The 26,499-nt window shown below is 33.9% G+C and overlaps 2 protein-coding genes across 2 annotated transcripts; both read left to right on the top strand.

Moving 5' to 3' along the window:
• The first annotated feature begins 1,889 nt into the window (after nucleotides 1-1,889).
• On the top strand, nucleotides 1,890-24,737 carry LOC117234409 (proton channel OtopLc-like). Its single transcript, XM_033495569.1, has 9 exons — nucleotides 1,890-2,997; nucleotides 16,769-16,994; nucleotides 17,288-17,402; nucleotides 20,827-21,052; nucleotides 21,674-21,831; nucleotides 22,774-22,990; nucleotides 23,125-23,287; nucleotides 23,408-24,274; nucleotides 24,615-24,737. Exons 1-8 carry the CDS (start codon nucleotides 1,914-1,916, stop codon nucleotides 24,240-24,242), a joined length of 3,024 nt encoding a protein of 1,007 aa, XP_033351460.1. The 5' UTR covers nucleotides 1,890-1,913; the 3' UTR covers nucleotides 24,243-24,274; nucleotides 24,615-24,737.
• LOC117234413 (lateral signaling target protein 2 homolog) lies at nucleotides 24,636-25,953 on the top strand. The gene has a single exon (XM_033495576.1). It carries the CDS (start codon nucleotides 24,739-24,741, stop codon nucleotides 25,168-25,170), a length of 432 nt encoding a protein of 143 aa, XP_033351467.1. The 5' UTR covers nucleotides 24,636-24,738; the 3' UTR covers nucleotides 25,171-25,953.
• The last annotated feature ends 546 nt before the right edge of the window (nucleotides 25,954-26,499 follow it).

Here is a 26,499-nt window from a genome sequence, read left to right as displayed (position 1 = left end):
TTCCACTTTACCATAATCGGTACCGAGGGTTAACGGTCTTTCTTCTGACTGCAATTTTCCGATGATAACAGTTGCTTCTCCATAGGAAAACGACACACTGTATATGTCACCGTAATTGCAGATATTTTAATACTGGAAACATAATCGCACTTACTAATTGTTAGGTTTGATTGTAATTAGGATGGTAATATATTATTTGATATCCACTTGTGAGAATCGCGTTGAATGAAATGCCTATGTGGCTGTTGGTGTGTAAAAGTAGAATACATAGAAAGAAAAAACAAATGATGAGGTGATAGATTTGTAAGAATATACAGGGTGCTCTGGAAAGAAGATTGAATAATTTGGAAAGATATGGCAGTTGAAAATTGTAATGTTGTAATTCGTAACTTTGAGAATTTGATCACGTATTTCAACTCTTAAAAGTATCATTTCTTTAGTTTTATGATCAATTAAGTTATAATTTTATTGTCTGCCACGAAGTAAAATACAACATACGTGTTATAGATAAAAATTTGCAGCAAATTAACTTTTATAACTTTTTACTTACTATCTACTCAGTAAAGATATAGATTTTTATCTCAAATCAGTTCTGATGATCTGGTGATATGTATTTATAACAAATTTGCGAATCTCTGATCTACATTAAGATTGAGAATCACTCTTCGTATCATCATATCATCTCAAATTTCCATTATTCTTCTCTTTTATTACATCTAACGAACGAATAAAATAGATATCTTGAACGTCATCGTTGCTGAACATTTTATTAAAGTAACGATTATTCTCGCGGATATAAGCAGCGATTTTATCCAGATAATGGCCCGTAACCACGACGAGCTTGATTAATGAGATGTTACGTCAACGAAACACGTTTTCTGGAAAATCACCTAACCCAGATGATGGAAAAGGTAAAAGCTATCGCTCCCATGAAGGATGTGAAACCTTTTTCGTCATTCTGGTCACGAACAAGAGCCAGATCCATACGATCGACCTCCAGCCACCTCCACGACCACGGGACATTGTTTCTGGTAAAACTAAAGCCAAGAAACGACATTTACCTTTTGTGTTTGATCGGGTGCACTCGTCGAAGACGGAGCTTTCAAAAATGCTTAGAAATACGAGAAAAATATAAAAGTGTCTGTTAGTGTCTCCAGCGCCTGGATTTCATCGATAGAATCATTTAAGGAGTTGGCAAGAAATTGCTAAAGAAGAACCTGGAATTCGCTTCATCGAAGAAACATATGTTTTACAATTACGGGTCTCTTTAATTGGTGATTTAAATTTTAGTGCAACGATCAGAGTTATCACAATTTTGAAAGATTGTATTTTCAGTAGTCCACGAAGGTATTCGAACACTTATAAAAACCTTTTATGAATATATTATATGTATTATACGAAACATCTTGAAATTTCACTAACACTGTAATGAGATTCGATTATTATAACTATATTGGAAACAGATCTGAAATTGTACGTAGGAATTACAAGACATTTAGTGTAAGCATATATGTATTTCTTAGAGATCAGGAAAGGATTTAAACAATGAGTTATTGGTACTAAATTTTACCAATATCGGTAAAGTATCTCATTACAATAATATATACAATTTATATATAAAAGATTTCTGTAAGTGTTCGAATATTATTGTAAGCTACTGTGTATTGATCCAAAAATTGCAATTACTCGTAGATCAATCATTGAAGCTTTAAATCAGAAGCACTTTGTATGTCAATAAGTTCATGCCAAATTCACGTTAATCGTGGGTGTCCTGTAAATGCTGACACGTTCAGGTCGCACCCAAAGACATTTGGTCTAGAAGACCGGTGAATAGCCTTCGAATATGTTTGTCACGATTTAAGCGTGACATCCGGCGAACCTGATCACCTAGATCGTAATCGAAACACCTGACCATGGTGGCCGAACTAACTGACATTCCCGTTGCAAACGCAGAACGAAAGACACCAACAGCTGATCCGCAGCAGTTTAGGTGCTCGACTAAACCAAAGAACAGACCGAAGTGGATTCAGACTGCTACTCGCGAGCCTATATACAGTGTTCTCGACAGCAACGATTCTGCCAACAACTTACCATCTAACGTAAAAAACAAAGTGGTCGTGATAAGCGCCGTGAAAAGTGAAAAACCAAGAAAAAGCGGTTACGAAGTATCTCGAGCGGAGCAAAGGGGGCTTCCATACGTTTGGCTACCGACAGACAGTAAATTAACGTTTCAAGACTCGACGATACTCGAAGAAGATGAGGATCCTCTGTATAGCGTGGTGAAAAAACCAAAAAAAGTTCAGTTAAACGAAACGTGTTGTTTCGAAAGGAAACTGCAGCCGATCAAAGAACAATCGTCGGAGGAAAGGCAAGCACAGCTGGAGGTTTGTTCACGGCAAGAGGAACTTCGCCGCTGGTTACAGGTCGCGTCTCGACAGCTACCGGAACCGCGACGTCTCTTCAGTCTCGGTGAAATGTACACGAACCACTTGGGAGAGTTTGATCAGCTGCATGCGGATTGGAAGAGGACCGTGGCGGTGCCCAGAGGAATCGTCGGTTTGGTAGGACCTTACCGTGTTTACCAGAATCCGAATGAGAGAAGAGAGTACATGCTTCAGGAGGAGGAGCTGGTCGAGGAGGTGGTGGATTCTGTGAGTGAAATCGCGGCTCGCGAGAACAACGGGACCACTGAACACCATCAAAGAGCTAAATGGCGGATAAGAGAGGACGACGAGGAGACCCTGGTGCCTGATATTCGGAACATAGCTGGTCTCGAGGGATTTGCTACAGAGGCGGACAACAAGGATTTATCGGAATGGAAGAAAGTTGACGATCAAACTACTATTGATTATAGTAAGAACGACGAGGCGTTAATATCGAAGGAGGAGGATTTTAAGGGAAATATCGGTGGAATCGTTTCTGGCAAAGAGGAACGAGCAGTGGATGTGCCTGAAGAAGCTTCAACAGTTTCCACGTCTTCGGCAATGGATAAAAAGGGTGAGAGACCGATTCTTCATGTTCTGTTCTGCTAATACAGCCGTTTATTCGATGATACTCTCGGTCTAGTAGAGGGAAATCGGTGGTAATCTCTTCTCAGTCGGTGATCTCTTCGATCTCCGGCGATCCGGTTGAGTGAAAGATGCAACTGCGGTGAGATCATCCGACACGATGGTTGTTCAAGTACAACGGTATAACACTTTGCGCGCGACATAGTTTCGTTTGTCAAGACGCGATGAATTTGTATGCAAGCTGTTCGTTAGTCGTTGTACACTGTACGGTATCGGGTCGGCGACCAAAAGAAATAGCTAGCGGTAGATCCGACGTGAATCGTGCGTATACGCGTCTCGTCCACTTGATACGTGCGAAGTTTTCTTTATTAGCAATGCATTCATTAACCAATATTCTGTTTGTCGGACTGTTTTCGATACTAATATCTAATTCGATCGATGGTTAACGGTTATTGGAACTAGCTGGCAAGGTGTTCGATGAAATCTAGGCTGGAAGTGTGAATAGCATTTAATTCTCCAATTGATTAATTTTCTATAGATCGAATGGAATAACCTACTTTCCTTTTTAAAGAGCTGCAGTTGTTTTCCGCGATAGGTGAATTTCATTTGTGGAAATTTTTTATTTATTCTGCAGTAACAGTGTTATGAATCTGGGTGTTGAAACTAATCAAAATAAATCTAATAAAATATTATTTTGTACGTGGATCAGTATAAAGAATTTATCGTATATGAATTGATATAATTTGTGTTTATTTCGATCGATATCTTTCTTTACTGCTATTTTCCTTCAGAAAATAAAATTATAATTAAATCGATTATGAAGCTATAAAGATGACACTTCTAAAAATCGAAATAGACGATTAAATTGAAATTCGTAAAATCTTAGCTTTACAATTCTGTGACTTTGAATTTACCAAATATAATAAAATTGCTGTAGCGTGGATGAACTATGATCTACAGAAGAGTTTCCATTTTAGTCAATCAACTATCTTCGCTGCTAAAGAGTACCGTTTGTACCATGAAACATATTATAACGTTGTTAACTGATGGATAATTAACGTGTACAATACACCTGCATTATGGCATGTCGGCGATGACTCACGGTACATGCCGGTCTTCAACTTTTCAGTGGCTGCAAAAACTCTTCAAATTAGCCTGCCACAGAGCCTATTAACCCCATCCTGCCTGTTATGCGGTATTTTCATACCGCTGATTAAGGATTAAAGTCGCACGTATGTCGTGTTTCAATCTTCCCCCGTGGAACACAGTAATCGAGTTTTCACCATGACGAGGATTCTATTTGAGAATACATCGAATGGCTCTCATGGATCTCATAGTTCCAGTACTTTTTATCGCTGTCTGCGGTAATGAATAGACGGTTTCAACTTTCGCTGTTTTTGCACCTTATCTGTCTTATTTTCCTCCCCTTTATGGCGTAGACGTGTATGATAAGTATCATGGATCTTTGATCATGGCGTTTAGTGAATTTTTATACGTAGAAATTAATGATGAAATTGAGTTATGTAATGGGTAGCGTAAATATAAATGACAGCTGCATTCAAAGGATGAAAGGATTGATAAAAGAAAATGTTATAATGAAAGAGAACTATCGAAATAAATTTCGGTTGTTTTCTTCTAGTACCAACTTTCTTTATTGTGATCCACAGATGATAGTTTTCCGAGATAAGACAATAGACATCGTTTTAACGAGAAAATAAGTTGATTTAGTACCTTTTAACATAAATATATTAAATTATCAGGTAATATTTTCTCCCAACTTCTCCAGCCATGCGATGTCGTATTGACTTTCTTTTATTTATATTCGAGGGAGAATAACAGTGATACGCGTAGAACGAATGATTTTAGAAAATCTCGAGCGTTTCTCGATTCATTCAAAGTTAACGCTCAATGAGAGATTAATCTTTTTTTCTAATTAATACTGATTACAGTAATAGAACATGTAACACAAACTATAATTCACTCAAAGTTGAAATAATAAGGTCTCCTCGGTGAGAAAAAGATCAGAAAAATATTTAATGAATAATAAAGAAATAATTAAATATAATAATCTTTCTAAAATTCTGAAAAGGAAGAATTAATAGAAATTTGTAATTTACAAAGTCTAAATTCAAGGATTTGTGAATTGTGGCTGGTGAATAATCTCGCATGACGAACGAATGTCGTCGGTCGTTAATGGCGCAAAGTTGAACGATCTTCGCGCGTTTCGTTTCATGGAAAAGAAAGTGGAGAGCAACGTGTCCTTTGTACGAAACGCGTGATCCAAAGAAGCATTTTGTCTTCGATGACCCTTTACTTTCTCGTTCCACTTCGTTTCCACAGTGGTATGTATCAGCGAGATCATTAATCACGAAACTTACATCGATTTATCCAACATGTGGCGCCGTGATTATTGGCCTTCTGACAGCTTTGTCGCTGTTACACATTACCACGTTACCGTTGTTAGACGACGCATCTCGAGGGATTTGTATCTTTATTTTGCCATCTACTGTAACCGGCTTCCTCAGTACAGTTATCCACTTTTGCTCGCGCATCATAGTCCCCTATTGCTTTCGAGTGCCAGAACAGTGTAATTGCATTTGCACACGAGAATCTGTAGACTTTGCAGAAATATTTTCTTACGGATGAAAAACATTTTTTAGAGAAGTTTATGGGAAAGAATGGTGATAAATCCTTCACTCCAGCCGTCTGTATTGTGCTGTTAGTGATATTTCGTTTTCCTGTTAGTCGAAGTATGAGAATTTTAATTCTTGTACCGTTTTCCTTGATGTTTCATGTGGGCATTGTTGAACGGTTGTAATTCTTTTGCTGAAAATAAATTTTTTAGTTGAGTGAGTTCGGTATTATTTATGTCGTTGTTCTTTGAAATTTTTTGTACTTGATACTTAGTTTCTCATGAGAATATCATTATTATACGATTAATTCGTTTGATAAAAATATTTCTTAGATGTTGTGATTTTTAGCATTGCTGAAGTCAAATTTAATGTCGAAATCTATGAAATTAGAATCGTGGAAATCTCGTTTAGATCATAAGCGAGTATGGATATTAATGAATTATTCAGTGCATAATTTTTCGTTGCATGTTGGTTACGAGATAATAAAAGAAAATTCCGAATATAAATCAGCTCATGTTCATGCATTGTTGCAATTTGCTCATTATTCAATTAAATTCTTCTATTTTTTCTGGGAATAAAACTGTTGATAGCTCCATTTCAATAGAAGATATTGTTTAGAAGTACGAGATTATATCCCGTTTTAATGAATTCATTTTTATTTCAACCTTTGTTAAACATCTTTAAGCTTCTTTAAATTTTCTCGTACTCTAAACTTTTCAACAGAAGGAGAAGAAAATTTTATTTTAGGTATTACGTCTATTAAATTTGTCGAGTTTAAGCTAATAAATATGGTAGGCATCATTATTTACCGTTTAAGGATGTTCAAGATTTTTCTGTTAACGTCGTTAACGTGCCTTTTAATCTAATACCACATACCGTTTTCGCTTGCGTTAAATGTCACATAGCCTTCGCGATGAATACAGATAAAGTTTTGTGAACAAGTTATTAAGGAAGTAGAAAAATTAATTGTGTGCATTAAGTGTTATACAAGTAACATATGTGTTTTCTAACCGTTAATTGTCGTTTAGGACGTAATTAAGCGGTTGACATTTGACACTCCACGTGCTGTGAATGCCGTCCAAATTCCCTCTGAACTTTCTCTAATGTCCTCATAAGTACATATATTCTATATGTCGCATAATTTTTGTCATGTGCCCATTTCTAATCCTTTCAGCTGCCATAGATCTTATTCATTAGTACACGTAATTGGATGTCTTCAGACCGATATAATGTTATAGATACTTCAAACTTTAATTCAATAAATTACGATACTTCTAACTGCAGTATTTTGATATTTGAATAACTCCAATAATTCCAATAAGATTAGTTGGAGTCATTCATTCGAGTATAAGAAACTCTTAATACATTATATCAATAATTCGAGAAAAGTCACGTTTTTCGCTTTTTAATTCACATTCAGCAACTTTCTAAATTTAATATTCGATCCAACAATTTTCGAAATCCAACGATTTTGAAATATAAAATTACCATAATATTTAGCAGGAATACGTTCGTTCAAGCAAAGTTCACGATCAAGAGAATGCGTTGCAGAAGCACGCACAAAGGATGCGTACATCGTGAAAGCAAAGAGTAAAACGAGGTGAAAGGTATCCGTGGAAAATGTCCTTTTCCATGGAGTAGCGCAATTTTTCGCTTCGAAATCGCATTGAAACGCTCGTTTCCTGATCAACGACAAATTGTCCTTTATGCACACGATCGATGCAAGTCGCGTGAAAGCAGATTCGTTGCATCGTGAAGAGCGGTCAAATCGATTTAACGTGTGTGTCGTTGCCTCGTTCATTCAAACTTTCATGAATTTTTATCCTGCGAACGGATGCACGACGACGTGGCGAACGATCGTTTTCCAAAGAAACCAGTTGAGCGCTGAAAATGAATTTCGAACATAATTTCGCGTGTCACACGTCGGAACTGGTTCTTTCCCTCTTTATCGAGGCTATTATATCTTCACGATTATTTATCACGTTTTGGTATCGAATTTTAACGCTAGAAATATCAGAATTTCTTTTTTTTTATATCCTTTTTAAGTATTGCTTCTCTCCTGTCTAAAAATCAGTTGCTGTGTAAAACAGAAAGGAACATTCATATTTTTGTTCAAAGTGAAATTTTGACGTTTATTTACCAGAATTTTTTTCATGTTTATCTTAAGAGTAGAAGAGAACCGCCTTATATTTCGAAAATTTGTTAAAGACAGTACGTTATTATTTTATATAAAACATAAAAAAACGTATTTCTTTCAAGTGTTAAAATTTTGTGAAATATAACAAATTTTATCGATTCGATGACGAGTCGAAAGAAATGGAATGATCTTCCTAGTGTTACTTGTAGTGTTAACAACTATTCACGTACTTTTGCATCTTCCCACATTTTTTTCGTTTCTTTTCCATTTTTGTTTCTCTCTTGACAAGCAATGCATCTTAATTAGAGGAATATCAAATTGGGTAGTAGTCGTCGTTTTTTTGATGATCACGGAGCCGTTCAGTTCTATGCGCCGTAAAACGAGACGATTAGTCTCGCATGGCTGAAGTATAAAAAGAGGAAAAGTAGGAGCGTTATCATCGGCATCCTTTCAGGGAACACGTAATCCGCGAAGATACAATCAGCTGAGGAGATTGGAACGATATTTTATGAGGCTGGTGTATACTGTGGAAAATTCTCTTTCATAGTTTCCTGACACCTTCGAAGATATATGTCATATACCAAAGGAGAAATTCAGATACTTCAGATTTTATTCTGATTCTTCATGATAAATCGATGTTAGGGATTTATATTGAAAATTATCGTTTAATATTTGGCAATATGGCACTTATAGTTGGCAGGTATAACAGTAATTTATCTGGCATAAAAATTTTGGATTTATAAAATGCAAATTCTTAGAGGTAGTATTCTTGTTTACTTCCATAAACATATAAGTTTATTTCTATTCGAAGTCGATTCACAAAGTCACTTTTTATGCGAGATGAATCGAGAAAAGAGAAATTTTAGATACTATCGGTAGTTCGGTTTGAACTTTCAAGTGACCAAGTGAAAGGTACAGAAAACAGGTTCTTTATTTTTCACGAAGGTATTTGCGATGAGTGACTCATTGTCATGAAGTAAAAGTGCGTTTTAAATTGATGGAAAGTCAACCTAGACGTTTTGTTAAGTTCATCTTCATCGACGTAAATAACCTTTTTTACTTTAATGACGACTTTACATTCTTAGTCTACAATATATAATATAACAGTGAACAGACTAAAACTTTCATTGAATGAACACGTGTTTTGTCATACTTTTCAGTTAAATACTCTTTTAATGAATTAAATTATAGACTTTTCAACTTCAATTTAGACGTTTGCCAAAACGCTCACTTTTCGGTTGTACGAATCTGTTCATTCAGCTTTCTCTAAACAGAATGATTGATTCAACAAGAGCCTGATCAAGGTCAAAGAATAAATTGAAGATCAGCTACACCTTACTACCGCTGTAAATATTATCATTTAATCTTTACAAAATCCAAACATCATTGTACACTTTCTAAAGACTATTAAAGACTATTAAAGATCCGCTCTTCCACGCCTTAACGCAATAATGCTTGAAACTGAATAAATGAATCTTTTATTTGCGATCGATCGTTCGATTTTTACAAATTGCTCTATTATTAAAGTTACTATTAAAGTTAATATATTAGTATTATAGTAGTAGTATATAATATAGTAATTTTATATATATAAAATTCCATCCTATCAATTTCCTACATCTATCATACTCATACCTCTAATGAGATCTGTTAAGCATGCATTAGCCAAGTTAAGAAATCGAGATATGTATGTACATAGAGGCGGATGACCTCGAGTCACGAATGGAACCGATAATTCATACAACAGGTGGCTGCGGCGAATACTTTCGACTCTTAGCGTTCTTGTGTCATGAACTGTGCATTATGGTGTAATAAGTCAAGATTTCACGTGAGCCACGCCGTAAGAGGCGAACGATTAATCGGATCATAACAGGATCGCATGCTCGTGATCGTATTAATCTCTAGAAGTCGCCTTCGGTTCACTCGTGCGCGTTGGCGTGTCAAAACCACCGAATGTCCTGCAACACGATCTTTTAAGGCGCATCTTGATCGTCATGATATTAAACAAGTTTCGATCCGCTTGGTTGGCCATCATACGTGCTGGACGGCATTTCTGTAAATTACAGAGGACTCGCGAAACGCGATCTTTTAATTGAGTGTTCGATGCGTGGGATATTAAGAGGGAATTCCTTCATAAACACGGAAGTGAATGCAAATTATTGTAGCGGTGGATAAATCAATCGTTAGAAAAGGATGTCAGAAGAGGAAAATTTTGTGTATTAGAAGTGATATCTTTAGAAAGTTGTGGATTAACATGAAAAATTGATTCCGGATGATTACGCAAATTCATACTTTTATAAATGTATAATTAATTAAGAAATGAAATCTAGGTGGTCTAATGAATATGTTATTTTTTTGGTTTTATATATTTTTGCACGTTATATGCATTTTGTGCATTTTTAAATAAATGCATAAACACCCGTAGCCCTTACACAATGATATTGCAAGTTAATTATATCGAGCATCTTTTCAGACCTTACAATCTTTGAATCAAACAGATCTTTATGATCTTTGTTATTATCTCATTAATAAACATCATAAAACATTTCTTTATCGCATATGTGCCGTAGTATTGTTCCAAAATACTCAATCAGAAAGATCATCCTTCTTTTTATCAAAACAAGGATAGATAGATTAATAGCATAAGAACTGAATCTTTCTTTATGAATGCTAAATTAATCGCAGAAAAATCCATCTGATTGAAGATTTTTACTCTTGAAGTTTCCAATCCTTCTTGACATCTCGTATAATAATATCAGAATTATTAATTATACAAGAAACCCTACGAAAAGGAATAATAAATAAATAAATAGAGAAATAAGGGAATAACGAATAATAATATCGTGTTATTCGCCGAAACAAAGAAATAATATGATCCGATTGTGAATTCAATTTTGTGAAGATGCATCTAGGTCAGGTCGTTATCCAATTCCACGGGAAATTTCAAATATCCTACGGTATCCGCCACCATCATTGCGAAAATATCAAAGTAACAGAAGCTAAGCGGCATACGTTGATCGTATAGTCTTGTCGAAGTGTTGAAAACGAGGCTACGAGAAACGGCATCATCATCCTGGCGGTCATCTTCATTATCATCATAGTTCTCATCATCATCTTGGTTACCACCACCGTGTTGTGTCCCAGACCAGTCGATATGTTCCTGGCATGTTTCTGGGTTACAAGCCATTCCGTTTGGTGGTAGTCTCTGGAGCACATCTCTCTTGTTCAGTTGCATATCGTGGTGCACGCTGCCTGTCTTCTGCTATAGGAACGCACGTCAACGTTTATCATGGACGATGATTCAAGCGTGCCTGTGATGACGATTGTTTTCTTTTAAGAAAGCCCCGCGAGGTAAATTTTTGTATGTTAATTAACGTCGCGAACAGTTGGTGTAAGTAACGGGTTCTTTGTTTTTTATATAGATTTCTCTTGGACTCGTGCATATGGTGAATTATAATAATAAATGTCGAATTGATAGTTTATTGTTATTAGTTGATGACGTAGTATGCCATATGTTGATGATGTGATTGTGAGTTTATGCTTAATGGTCTTTCTTCATTTTTGTCGTTTTTGTTTTTCTGAAACATTCATATTAACAATAGCGAATGAATTGTTGATTGAGATTTATTTGTTAAATGTATTATTCATAATAATTGGATGATTTAATATCTTTGCTCTGTTTAAGCGTATATGTATTTTAGTACATGTAGTTTATGTGTTTTTAACAGTATACTTATTGAATTATTTATTGTTTTATTTAAAACTTTTTTATAATATCAATCGTATTGAAATGAAAATGATTTGAATGAATCGTTAGTCATTTTCTGTAAAAGCTGTCAAAAATGCTAATAACAGGCGCCAATTCATTTCATGATTTATGACATAGAAATAAAACTTCGGAGAATCTATTTTTTTGCAAGCATGGTGTCAGAAAGAAAATGAATTTCTCGAATCCTTCTGCCAGCTGACAGACGAGTTTCTACCTTTTTTGCAACTCTCCGACAGCGTAATGACAGACCGTGTTTCAAGATAAACCGTAAGGTCTCAAATTTACGCGGTATCGACCTAATTTTTCTACCCAGCTGGGTCACAAAATTTCACATTTCACTTCATAATACCGACGATTCCTTCCAAGCCATATAAACGGATCAAAAGCGATAAAATGCATTATATAATATATTCTATATTTAACTATAAATTCTTACTTTATTTACTATAATTATTCTACTAATAATTCTTAGTATTTTAACATATATTTTTAGGTATTGATTAATTATTTTATACTCAGTTTGAAAAAGATACTCATATCTGCTTATTCTCGCACAACAATTAACTTAATCCCTACAGAATATTAAAGTCTGATATATTTCAACATAAACATTATTTTTTCTATAATGCTAACTTTTCTTTCTTTTTTTTCTCTAAAGAAACAGTTTCTGTTCATATTTTTTATACCTCACCATTTTGATGTAAATATTCTTTTTAAAGAAATTTAATTTTATTCAACATTCTGTGGGATTCACTTCCCGCAAATTTATTGTGCCATAACGTTTAAGATCTATGACTATCTATATCTATATCTTAGAATTTTTTTAATTGCAAGTTATATATAACAGGTTGTGTGAAAACGCACGGACGTATTTTATGATAAATAATTTTCACCGAGCTCTGTTACCCATTTGATTAAATAGGCCAATGATTTCATACCAACTTTTCTTAGTATTTCCATCAAATCTAATTCACCGTTGAAGTTATATCCGCGTATTTTGATGATTGATTCTATATATATATTTTACGACTTAGAATCGCGCTAATCCAATGATACGCTTTTTCGAATATCTTAACATACTTTGTAAGTTTCTTCATTTATACATTACTGTACATATTATGTAGCAATAAATCAAGCACACCAAGTATTATTTTTCCATAATTCAAAGGTATCAATTACCTATAATGAATTATTATTTATCTATAAATTAAGGAGAACAAGTTTTTTCATAATTCAACAGCATCAAAAATTTACGATAAAAAATGTCACATTTTTTTCGTTTGAATAAAAGTTACTTTCATAATATAGTACAATTTTTATCTTTAATTTTAAACTTCAAATGATCTTGCGTGTTTCTTTTCAATTCGTATTATTCTTCTTGGCCCATTCATCATCGTGTCACTGCTATCAAGTTTCCACTGCGCCTCATTTTCTTTAATCCTGAATAGAATATTATAGTAGGGTACTGCATTTTCTACCAATTTTTATTTCAGTTATCTTTAAGAGATTGCAACCTTTTGTTATTTATTCTATTTGGTAATTCTTTAACGCATTAACAAATATAGCTAAGACATTGTAGTTTTGTGTACATTCTTAATTCAATTTTTAGTAACTCAAACATTCAATATTTTTTATCTATTACTAATAAGAATAAATAGTAATCTTGATTTAGAGAAAATAGTAGGTATACATAGGAAAGTTTAGTGCGAAAACATCAGTATACCAATAGATTAATGGGATCAAGACTATCCAGTCGCAGATCTGAATCTGTTTCAAGTGATTATATTACAGGCTATATTGGCAAAGTTATATTTCTCAATCATTTAAACATATACTCTATTTTTATTTATTCCCATAACCAGTGTATATGGTACCGCAAAATAATATTAACGGTACTATGGATATGTGAATACAGAGTTACTGTTGATGATCTCTGTAAAATAATTGTCGAATGTTGACTCTTCACCTTCAGGTTCTGACGTTGCATAATCAGGTATTCATCTCTGTAGAAGTCTACCAATAGTACTATTGATTTTGTACGAAGACCGCCTACAGCTTGAAACTGAAGTAATAATAATTTATATCACGAAGTAACGGAATATTCCTCGGCGAATATGCTTATCGAACATTTTGAAACGAGCGGTATTCATGACTGTCCATTTATTACAGATCATTATGAACAATCCTTACAACCACCGACGATCGTTCTTCACTTTACCGATTTCAATCTCTGTCGGGGAACAATAAGAATCCAGATGATCTATCTGGAATATCGTTTGAATATCGTTTGACGTTAGGTTAATATGAATGGAGGTGAGATTAGTATTTCAACTATGTATTTCTATGATCGTAATGAAGTGACGTTCTCTTGTACTCGAGCAGGTTTATCTGTATAGAGAAAGACGATCAGTTTTCCTTGGAATTAATTGTAAGTCAAAAAAGTCGATTACTTGATAGTGAAGATAAATTAAAAATTCTGCAAGGGATCGAGTGGACAACTCTCACTTAATCTGCTATTCATCGGGAAACCAATGAAGATATACTTACATCACTTCTGCATAAACTAGAATTAAGTTTACGCTTTCGAGATGTGGTGTTAAACGAAGTACGCGAAAAACTGGCTTACATCACTTTTACCTTAAACAACTCAATTATACGGTAGCGCGGGCCCAGTTAATTGCCAGTGACTTAACAAATCTCGAGAACGTCTATATATGTACATCGACATCAGAGTAAGAATAAGAAATGTAAAGGAAAACAATTATTTGCATTGTGGTTGCATCAATTAACGAATTTACGATGCGGCTTTCAAAGAAATGAATTCCTTTAATTTATCAACGCTTCATGGTCACTTGCGTTTCAATCGTGAAATAGTGCTTTGATTTTTAATTCCAACTATTATGACACATTCTACTAGATTATTTTAGTGGCGATGATGTCTGAGAAAAATTCACGGCTAATATATTTTTATGGATTTAGCTTCTTATATCGTCTGTTGGACAATTTAATGAATTCTGCGATTTTAGGAATATTTAATGGTAAATTTTTACTATGTAGTGCTTACTTATATTCATCTATGTAGATTTATGATCACTTTTTAGAAAAAACTTGGCCGTGTTTGTAAGCTTCTAAGATAAAAACAATCTTCTTTCATCTGAGCTAAATATACATATAATGAAACTTGATATTAATTGTCAGAGATGCTACAAATTTTTCAACCTAATATCATGAGGTATAATGTTATAACATACTATTGATTTGTCATAATTACATTCCTAATCTTCGATATATCTTTGGATTTCGATTTATCATCAATATCATTTAATTTCCAATATTATCTGTTATGACGAATATCATTATACTTTTTATTTACCTTGTTCGTTAAAGCGATCGAGTTTTCTAACTCTCAGATCCGTTTCGTCGCGTTTAGAACGTTTTTAAATCAGTCGAGTCGAAATTACCGAAGGAACAGTTGGATGTACGAATTCCTCTAGCGAAAGTTGCTCGTATTACTCTACTGACCCTAAAAGGCCACGGAGAGTAGACTCAGTTAACAAATGGAATTTGGGCAACAGTTTCGAAAATCCACTTTATCTTAAATATGTGTATCATGATGATAATTTCTTGCTACTGTGTTATACATACAACTGTTAAAGCTAATGAAATTTTAAAAAGAGATAGCTCTTTATGTAAATTAAGCTCAAGAGTCCTTTTTAAGCATTGTAAAAGTAAATTTATTTCGGTTTCAGGATAAATTTTGAAATGATGAGTAAATAGGGCAAAGTAGTAAGCGATAAGTTAAAGAAGAGCAGAATGAAATCACGAATTTTCAAGCAAATTAAATAGTTGAATATTTGGTTAAATACCTGAGTTTAGATGTAACAAATAACATTTTACTGATTTTCCTTTTAAATACGCAAGTTTTACTATTTGCTTTACTATTTTAATATTCATTAACTGATATTAATATTAATTAATTGATACTGTTATCTTCATTTTTTGAATAATCTATAAGTTTAAGAATTTAAAGATTTAACGATAATGAACTTTAATAAAAAACTCTAATAAGCTTAATGTTAATAACGATATAATGCTAACCTTGACCGTCGAAGCTAAGTGGTTATGACAATCTAAATTCTGTAATAAAGACGAAAAAAACAGATATAAAAAACTTCAGAAAAAGATTACTCAACAGAAAATCACCAGGTAAAATTTGGCAGCCATTCAGCTTATTATCAGAATCTTTATACGTATTATATAAAATTTTAATTTATGCAAGCATCTGTATGCATATTATGGTTCATTGATCTACAATTTCATCAGTCTTCTTAATTAGTAAAGTTGTATAATGAAGAAAGTGAAAAGGCCATGTTCCAGTCTGTTTATGTGACTTGAAAAAGATTTGAGATCAACAACTCTTCGAATCCGTAGTAATTTGATGGTATGTAGCCTAATCTGATGCATTTTTCATGCTTCCCAAGTTTCGTGGCCATTCTTCTTTCAGTTTCTCTTATTTATACTTTCCCACCTGGATATATGTTACTGTCTTATATATACATTATTTATATGTCTTATACATATATACGTCTTATATATATATTATTGTACAAACTTCTGCTGTATCTAGTGCTTTGTATGCAAATAAGTACATTTTTTAGTGTTCTTCGATCCTTAGTTCCTGCGTCTCTGAACGAAAATGAACAATACGATTGTAAAGAAAGTTCTGAAAATAAATCGAATATTTCAGAAAAAACTATGAAATTATTTAAAAAATCTTATTTTAGTGTATCTACAGAAAAAACAAAAAGAAAAATAATTTTGTTGTATGCAGATAATTGAAATACATTGAACGAATATAAATATATAACAGCATATTAAAATATAACAGACAGTTTCTTAACATCAGAATTCTCAATTACTATTGACAGTTACTTGTTAAACGATTTAAAAAGAATGCTTGAAAAATTATATGCTACTATTTAAACTATTATTTATAATAATATAAAAATTAGACTAAATTATACTGTTTAACACGTCGTTTAACGCGTCGCGGAGCCAAAGTTACGTGGCCGCTCAGCGTGAAATTTTTTCTTAACGCGACAACGTAACGTTACCTGTCTCCGAGAGCACCCAAGCCATGACATGACATCACTGTGCAGTTACCCGCACTTGATACGTTAAAGATCCTTGATCATTCATTGATCTTCTTTAACAATTTCAGCCAGCAATGAACAACACGACAAGGACAGCCTGAACGAGACAGGAAGCACGACGGGTGGCACCGTGGAGGGTGCACCTGGAGGAGCCCCCAATAGGGGTGAAAGGAACAACGAGGCCGAGACAAACAATGCAGAAGTAACAAGGGCCGCTCCATCCAGGTCTCTGGTCTCCAGGATCCTTTCTAGGACACGATCTACGAGCGATCTACTGGATCATTCTGAACCCTTGTAAGACCTCTCTTCTCAAACAACTTATTGGATCTATACACATTTAATTCTCGAACGATGTAAAAAGGGAATAAGTAATGGTTGTCTTCGATTTCACCGGGTAAACACTGTAATTTTATAAATTGCGATACGTTCCGCGCATTATACGAGATAGGTAACAGTAATTTATCAGAAGGCAGAGATAAGTATTGGCTATGATGAACTCACGATGAATGGAGTTCATGTTTATGGTGAAAAATGATGAGGTGAAGATCTCGCGGTCGACGGTTCGGTTTTTATGGTGATTGTTACAGTTCTCAACTATGGATCATTCTCTCGAACGTTTACGGCCAGCTTGTCGTGGTGCTGATGATCGCTCTGTGCTTGGCCGAGGTCATGGACACTCCTGTTCCTTTGCTCAGTTTGCAGGTATGCAGAGAGATTTTTTAATTTCAAACGGATTCGTTAGATTTGAACCTTGTTCCATTTTTTGGATCACTCTCGATCTAATTGTGTTTCTTAGTGTTACAGAATTTCAAGTTTAAAGAAAGTATGAGAGAATGTCTGTTCGTATATATTGTCCCAATTTTATGCGAAGTCTTTCTTCGAATATTACAAATCTTTTCGTGAAATCTTCTGTTGAAATGTGAGCAGAATTGAAACATAAAAATTCGACTACCGGGCAATATTAAATAAGATCTGTTTATTAATCTAGACTATTCATTTATCTAAACGCATCACCATTAATGCAGATAACTTACGATCATAAAAATTGGAGAATTTAGCACTTATCCTAAACGTCAAAGAGTAACAGATGTTGAAGGCGTTCGAGCCATAAAATACGAATATTATAGCAAGGGACAAATTGCGAAGTGAATATGTGAAATAAACATACCACGTTCGGTAGTATTTTATTTAGCTACCGAGAAACATGTGCGTCATTGGGTTATCATTTTAGTGTTGCTGTCGCATCCAGAATGTAGAGTCTCTAGTTTTTACCTGAGCTCTTCCGCGTATACGTTCGTTCCCATAAGGTCGTTAGACATAAAACTTAGTGAATTTTCTTCTGTGCTTTGTGGATTTTATGATCGTTCCGTGTAAGATTTTTTGAAATTTCCAGGTTAGATAACGGTACGATAACGCTAAATATGGGATAATTCTGGTGAACTGTTCATCGTAGATCACGTTTCTTTCTTAATACGCTATAAACGCGAACGTTTATAGGTTTTATGATAGTTAAGTCAATTACTGCGTCTTTACAGCTATGAAACACATACCCACGTGATTTTTCATTTGAATCGTTAGAGGTTTAAATAATAGAATGGTTTTGCAGTTGCACATGTGTGAATTAATATTTATAGAGGAAATGGAAGAATACATAGTGACATTTCATATCGCGTTAAATCTCTATTAAAGTAACAGGGTTTCGATTTCAAATTTTGTTAAGTTCTATGGTCCTAGGATATCAAGATGATTTGTGACATGGTCCTTTGATTCCATCGAAGATGGAAAGATAAATATCGAAATTTTATTTTGTATTAAATTTTTATCAAAGTAGTACGGTTGCAATTTCAAATTTTGCCAAGACCAATTTCTTCAATGGTTCTACAATATCAAAATGGTCTGTGTTATATATGCTTTCACCCGAAAATAGTTTCACAATCCCAGAATGATGATGAATGTGCCATGTACTCAGTTTGTTTTCATAACGCTGCTGAAATTAATCTGCAGAGTTGTATAATAATAATGTATAATCGTGTACGAATATGAGGCGGATCTTACGACCTCGAGATGATCTGTGATATGACCTTTCGATTTGCTTGTTCTCACAACATGAGGGTGATTCATAGCAATATATCCTGTATTCGATGTGATTCTATGACCTTTGAGTGGTTTGCGGCTTAGTCCCACTTCTTCAGCGTAATTGCAAATAATTTCCCACGTTCTCATATTAGGCTAACGTTTGATCCCTTGATTATTTAGTACTATCAGATAGGTACATGTATATGTAACAAAATTGTCTTGCCTTTACATTTAAATTTATTTGAAAGTAAATATCTTCATATGAAAAATGTTACTATATACATACTTCTACTGATAAATCCCATACTTATAATTTATATCCTTCTTATATCCCATACTTGTAATTTATTTTTCTGTACAAAGTAACGAGATTTATTCTTCATAATAAAATACGTAATAATAATTTTTCTTCCATAATTCTGTGATTCGTATAATTATGGATTACGTCGTGTGAAATATATTTAAAGATAGATTTAATTTTTAGTTTTAATTCGACATAGTTATAGATATACTGTAAAACAATTCAAGTGAGACAGAATTTAAGAGAATTATAGCTATTGTATGTTAAATTCATTACTCTTGCAGTAATTAAAGTAAAGATGTAATAAAAATAGGAAAGTAATAATCATAGAATTAATCACTACAGCATGTCCCTGTCTTTTCCGGCCATACATTGTTAGTATATTCTATGGGTTAAGACAAGAAAAAATGTCATATAAACGTATAAAAAATACTTCTACAATTCCAATTACAACTCCATTTCAAAATGTTCACTATTCCCGTCAACACAAGATTGGCTGCGGCAACAAATAAAATTTATTGCTTTTTGAACTTTTCGTTTATTACTCTTTGAGGTCGAAGTCGTACAAGTGTTATGTCTAATTTGATCTATTCATATCTAGTACCATAGTAACGTACGTTCGTTACTCATTTCGGATATTGATTTTTTTTTGTTACAACTCATTAACAATACCTCCATTAGCATATGTTTATATCGTATTTCTTTCTTATCTTGACTTGTAGAATATACCGATAACGTATGGCCGGAAAAGACTGGAACATCCTGCATATACTTATATACGTATATTCATATTCAAAAATCATGAATATATTGTATCTCTAGGACTATTATACGATCATGGATATAATTATATCGATATATCGAGAACAGAAACATGAATTAGTGTCACCATTTTTGTCATTTCTGTCCATTTCAAACGGCATTCGTAATTAATTTCACCAATTGTATTATGCTCTCTTGACTAAATTATGAATCAGTTTGACTTGAAACACTGTGTTATTACGGTAACCGTCATTTGAAGCATTGTACTTACGATTTCCAAGCTGCTTATGACACAAACCGTATTTCAGCGCACGATGAATTCATGAAGTTATGTATTTCTTTAGCTTTACAGTCTGTGAATTACGATGAATCGAGGACCGTATTCTATCTTCCTACCTGTCTTTCGTATTCCTGGGCGTGCCTTCTTGTTCTTTTCTTTATACCATAGTTCATAACGATAATTAAGTCTTTTAGTCAAAGAAATATTGACGACGAGGATGAATCACTATGATATTCATGAGTGGAGCATTGATATCGGTGACAATTGACAATATTTTAGAAATTAACGTGTAAAATATACTATAAAATCATAGAATTTTTAAACATATAATTTTTCAAGCTTATTAATAAAAGAAAGATATAAATAGATTTCAGGGCTAATATAATTGTGTTTTAATTAAGATACAATTAATGATCTATGGTCTTTTAAATGATAACTCGTGTTGTTGTTATCTCATTTATAATTACTCTAGATTGTTAACTCTCAACTCATTAATAGAATCTACTTTCAGAGTTCTTTCATATTAATCAATTCCTGTATTATTTAAGAAAAGGGTACTCTTCAAATATCGAAAAATTCTTTTCCAAATTTATATCATTCTCTCCCCAAACTTTTCCATTTATTCGTGTAGAATGTACATTGTGTAAAAATGTATCTTTTCCAAGATATCAATGTAATTTTGTTTATTTTACCACTTGAACTTGCAGGGCGTATTCCTGATGTACCTGTACGTAGGAAGCATAGCAGTGATCATCAGTATCTATATTTGGGTATTGATAGACAGCTGCGGGAGTCTCGGTACCGGTGCAACCGGTATGGATGATGCGGAACTTGGTGGCGCGTCTTTAACTAGGTTTGGATCATTGAAACGTGCTCACATCTCGCGATCTAGAACAGCACCGACGAGTTTCTACATTCGGGTTGGAGCGCTCCGTGAGTGTTTTTGGCCACTTCAATGCCCATCAACATTTTGCCTTATCGATCAACTGTTTACTACTTTAATGCAACATTTAGTACGAAACATTATATTGAAACATTAGATAGAATTTTGCATTCAGCAACTGATGGCATTCAGTTGTCATTTGGAGTAGAGAAGTCAAACATTGTAACATTGAATTTCGATGAAAGTATAAAAGTCAGTCTTCTGTGTATTTAGTTTTTAACTTTTTCGCAGATGAGTTTCTCAAATATCGAGTAATGGCATGCTAAAGGCGTATAAATACATCTTATAACTTAAAATCATTTTTATTTCCAGCTATACGTATTGCGTCACAATTAATTATTTAAAGTAATAAAACGTTCATGCGTATTTTACTTTATTTTTCCATGTTTATAAAAATGGTCTATCGATAGATTATATATCCATAAAACTATTTATTAATAATCTAATATCTACAAAGGTATTTATTCGCTGAAAGCTTTCGATTTTAAAGGAACCATAGCAAAAGAGTTAATTCATGTCAGGAGTGTGATTCGATATTATAAGGCAATGTTGATTTTATACGAAAAAAGATTAAGGGAAGATAGCATTGAAAAATGAACACGTTTAAACAGTTTTCGGTTTGGCGACTCTCGTCTTCAACGGTTTAGAGATGGCGATGCATTCCATGATGCAAGGGGCGGAATGCTTGAGCGACGTTGTCTTTGTACATCCGGTGCTTCATGGGCTATTTACGTTTCTGCAGATGCACTTTCTCTTCGTAAACTCGCAGGTGAGCAGATCTTAATTGATGTTTGTGTAGAATCAATTGGGTCGAGGCTATCGAAAGCGAAATCTTAAGATTAATTGAGGTGATACTTCTAATTTTTCGTTTTAGTTGTTCATCCTTCTGATATGTATTACTTTCATTTTGCTGTTTGATTCGAAGGTATAAAACGTAAATGATAGACCAATCTACATATATGATAATTATTGTTGATAAGCCATTTTTAATTAGATGAATTAACTTGAGATAAATATTTTCACTAGAAATAAGTTTTCCACAGTGATTTACATATTTCTTTATGTTCATTTCACGTTATTACATTTTTTAGAATTTTCGTAGACTAAACAACTTTTAACGATGTGCATACACATCCTATATATATGACTTAGATAACATTGTTAGAGAAAGTGTGTAAATACAATATAATATTTTGCACAAATTAAATGTTATGATGTTGTATATTTCAATGTATGGCAACTTTTACTCGTGTGGCAGTCAATCGCTCCTTTGATTTGTATCATATTTCTTTAGTGACATAAGATATTCGTTTGTATAATATTTATGAATATGTGATATTTTAATTAGCAATTTTTTAAAAGCAGAGTAACAAATGTGTCAAATGCACGTATTCGAGTAATAACTAATCAAGTAAATTATAACTCTCTAATTTAAGAACTAAGCTATGGAAAGTTCGATTATAAAAAAGGAACGCAATTTTACTAAATTTTGTATAGGTTCACTTTCTTCTTGAAAATCCAATAACGTTCTCTTTTACGATATTTGAAGATATAATTTCTAAAGATTATCAGCGATTACTAACAAGATACGTAGCTGTTCGTAATTGACTCAAATGTTTTTAGTTCTTTGAACTTTTACTATCACGGTGCAAAATAAACTAGTGAAAGTAGGATTAACAAGCTGATGGAATTGACTATATTTTATTTATAGGTTCTTGTGGAGAGATTCGGTTTAGCAGCGAGGTTTGGATTTATACATCTAACTGCCACGAATATTGCTGTCTGGGTTCGTCTAGTGATTTGGGATTCTGCTCAAGAATGGACATATTTTGTTCATTTAGCTCAACGAGGTATCCACAATTCTGCTTCTCCGTTAAATCTTCGAGGATTTCCGGAGTCTTTGACAAGGCATTCTCGAGATCTGATAAGTATGTTTTACGCAATGAACATTATTTTAATGTGAAAATAAATATTATAAATGTGCATGTAAAAAATTATATCAATTTATAAAATGTACGATATAAAAATATGTTTTTTTTATTTTTTATTTAATCTTTTTCAGATCATTCTCCAATAGAAAAGCAAGTTTTCCAACCATATCAACCTATCTCGAACGAACAAATCTCCCAAGTGATTGCATTACAAGAATGTTTGAATACAAACACCCTCGGACAATTATGGACATCGAGCATGCCATTTTTATATCCATTTATTGTGCAATTTAGGTATATTTTATATCGCTGATCCATATATAATTCAAGATCATAATACCTTAAAATCTACATCTAAACAAAATTTACATCTTAAGTGATCTGAATTTTATATTCTTTCCAATTTGATTTCAGTTTAATTGCTGCTGCAGTAACTTTTGTAATGGGTCAGAACGTGGGTCGAAATCGGTTGTCACACAAGCAGAAGTTCCACGGTAGCAAAGATCTGACGAGTCATACCAAAGTCGGCTGCGATGGCTCCAGCAAAGGTTTATTCCTAGGAATACTATGTATGGTAGCTGGCATAGTAGTTATACTGATATTTCTGGTCGTAAGAGAAGACGAACATTTTCCTTCGTCGACTTTATCCTGGTTAACTTGTGGCACACTGACCAGCATTTTAATATTGAGTACCTTAATGACAGCCAGTGGACTTGTTCAAGTTCGTCAGATGTCCATAGTGTCAAGGGCACCAGCCATTTTAGATAATTTATTATCAAACGTGGCCCTTTTCGGAGTTCAATTATACTCCATTTTCACGATCGTTGTTTCTGCCTGTTCCTTGGCTCTTCTAGAGGATGAAAGCGACGAAACACAAGGAAGACACATCATGCTACTCACAGCATCGATTCTACAACTAATCCAATGTTTCGCTCAAAGTACACTGATCGCCGAAGCATCGAAGAGATCTTGCATAGCTCGTTTCCAAATAATAGCGAAACCAGCCAGGCAAGTGATCACTTTCCTGCTGTTCAGTAATTCCGTTTTGTGGGCCTTTGATACTGTGATCACACAAAATTGGATCTCGCAAGAACTGCAGCTGAGATTCTTCGGGGTTCTCGCCTGGGGCATTATATCCAGAATTGGATTGCCCCTGTTGATCTTTTATCGGTTTCATAGTTGTGTACTGCTACTGGAAGCGTGGAATAAATGCTATAGGATGCCAAGGGGAGAACATCCGCTCAACTGACGACACAGACCGCTACATCCATGTTCCTCTAGGTGTGTTGTTAATTATTATTTTAACTAATTACAAATAAATACGTTCAAAACTAAAAATTTTAGTTATATTGGATCTTGCAATATACTTATTTTTATATATAAGAAATTTTTTTATGATACAAACCCGATGTTTGTATTTGGATATTGATTTTAATTTTGAAATATCCTATATATTTATCATAAAACTACGTAATAAGTTAAAGTATTTATATAAATGTAACAGAAATTGTTTGATTTCATATTTATTCAAGTCTAATCTTCTTTTATATCCTTCTTCCACCAAAGGGTATCCATTACAAACTTTTCCCTCATAAAAAGGGGTAAATAATTTTTTTCACAGATTGCAATGGAGATCGCGTCGCTCTTATTGCCGCAGAAAGGTAACTATCAACCTGCAACAGGACAACGAATGGTCCTCTACGATCCAGAGAAGCCCAAAGAAATTAATCTGCCCTAATTCGTGGATGACGAATTCAGTGAGTTTCGTTCCTTTCGTCGACAATCGGCTCTACTTCGATCCGAACTCTTTGTTCTGCATCGCGTCACCAGCCGTGGATATTCAATGTTCGGCCCATGTTATACGATCGTCCAGGCAAATGCGTCATCACCATCATCATCATCCTCATCGTCGACACCACCATCATCATCACAGAAAGCATCGACGCGTGGTCAGCGATCCGGGTACAAGAGATTGGAACGCCGATAACCAAGATGTAAAACGACATCGTCGAATGTTCAGCTACGATACGGGTATTACTGGACTTAGATTAATCGAGGAGGGCGAGACAGCCGATACCGACAAGGAAGTTCCATCCCCTGACGAGACGAAAACGTCGACTTTCAGGAAAGTGCCATGGCATCCTAACTTGCACATGCTCAAAATTAGAAGAACCTAGCACGATAAAATGACGCTAACCTGGATCGTTAGAATGATACGAAAGGAGCAAGAGTTTTATCGAAAATATCGTATAAGTTGATCGATCGTCTCGTTGTCTTTTTTTTTTATTTTTATCCTTGTTTTTCGAAGGATTGTTACGATGAGGCATTATTTATCTTATTGTAGAGAGTCGGACTTTTAGCATCTTCAAGATTACAATTCTTATTTCCCTCATTACAAGTGTAAATGTTTAGATAGCTTACTTATATACTTTTTAGTCTTCAACTTTACAAAATTATTGCATTTGGTAGAATTTTGTGAATATAGAAATATAACTTCTATTCAATAAATAGAATATTTTTTTATGTATCTAATATACATATATGTTACTAGCTAAAATGATGAGGAAAATTATTTGACCTTGGAGATGTTGGAAAAAAATTACTTCCTAGTATAATTGTATGTGTATCAAAGCGAGTTAATTCTCTCTAATCAATTATCCCTAAGAGTGCAGTACCTTTTCATTTTACGTGCAATATTATCGTTTATAAGAATTTACGCGTAGGAAATTATTTATTGTGCAAGTCATGCGAATAGTGCGTTACTATTAGCCATTGAGATTGCGTTACCCTTTCTTTTAAATCGTTAGATAGGAAGACACAACGATGTAGCTCTCTTCTTGTTTTCTTAGCTCTCTTTCTTTTTAAAACAAAGTATATGTGATTATCGTTAATCCGAACAATATTTTTGTACATATTTATTTGTCAATTTTTCTGTGGCAAATAAGAATTGTTGATATTTACACAGAACTGTATAATGCATTTATTGAACTCGTGTTACATCGTATAGCAGTTTATATTTCAAAAATGCACATTCGAAGCGGTATATTGTTTGTTGACTGCTCAACTCACACTGTTGGTTCAATATTCATCAGATCATAATTGAAAAAAGAATCTTTTTGGTTAATAACTAAAAGAAATCCTTTAAAAATTAATGGACTTCTTAATATGTACGATATATAAACGAACTTGCATAACAAATTAATCAAGTTCGTCTAAAACTTCAGCTCTTAGGAAAACTCTTCTAAATCACATAGAGTAATTGCGAGTGCCTAGTTTTATATCATACTGCTTCGCGATATTTGGTTTGCCAAAAATCATCCTTTCTTTCTTCCTTTGTCTCTCTCTTCGTAGGTATATACAATACATACATTCAATTTAGATCTGCTGTACTTTTCAAGGACTAGCGGAGATCTAGCATTACGTTTCACATTAACTTGATGCATATAATATTTAGCCTTTAAAAAAAAAGAATCCATTGATTTTCATGATTATGATTATATCATATG

The sequence above is a fragment of the Bombus vosnesenskii genome, unplaced genomic scaffold, assembly GCF_011952255.1.
Source record: "Bombus vosnesenskii isolate JDL3184/JDL3185 unplaced genomic scaffold, Bvos_JDL3184-5_v1.1 scf7180000013304, whole genome shotgun sequence".
Classification (NCBI taxonomy): domain Eukaryota; kingdom Metazoa; phylum Arthropoda; class Insecta; order Hymenoptera; family Apidae; genus Bombus; species Bombus vosnesenskii.
The sequence above is the reverse complement of the archived record's forward strand: the minus strand, read 5'-3'. Positions and strand labels throughout refer to the sequence as shown.

What these genes read in the sequence shown, in the direction of transcription:
- LOC117234409 (XM_033495569.1), top strand. Translation starts at nt 1,914, where the DNA reads ATGGTGGCCGAACTAACTGACATTCCCGTTGCAAACGCAGAACGAAAG. An exon ending in TTCGGCAATGGATAAAAAGG is followed by an intron (nt 2,998 to 16,768) that starts GTGAGAGACCGA and finishes TAACAATTTCAG; the next exon opens with CCAGCAATGAACAACACGAC. An exon ending in CATTCGGGTTGGAGCGCTCC is followed by an intron (nt 21,053 to 21,673) that starts GTGAGTGTTTTT and finishes ACGTTTAAACAG; the next exon opens with TTTTCGGTTTGGCGACTCTC.
- LOC117234413 (XM_033495576.1), top strand. Translation starts at nt 24,739, where the DNA reads ATGACGAATTCAGTGAGTTTCGTTCCTTTCGTCGACAATCGGCTCTAC.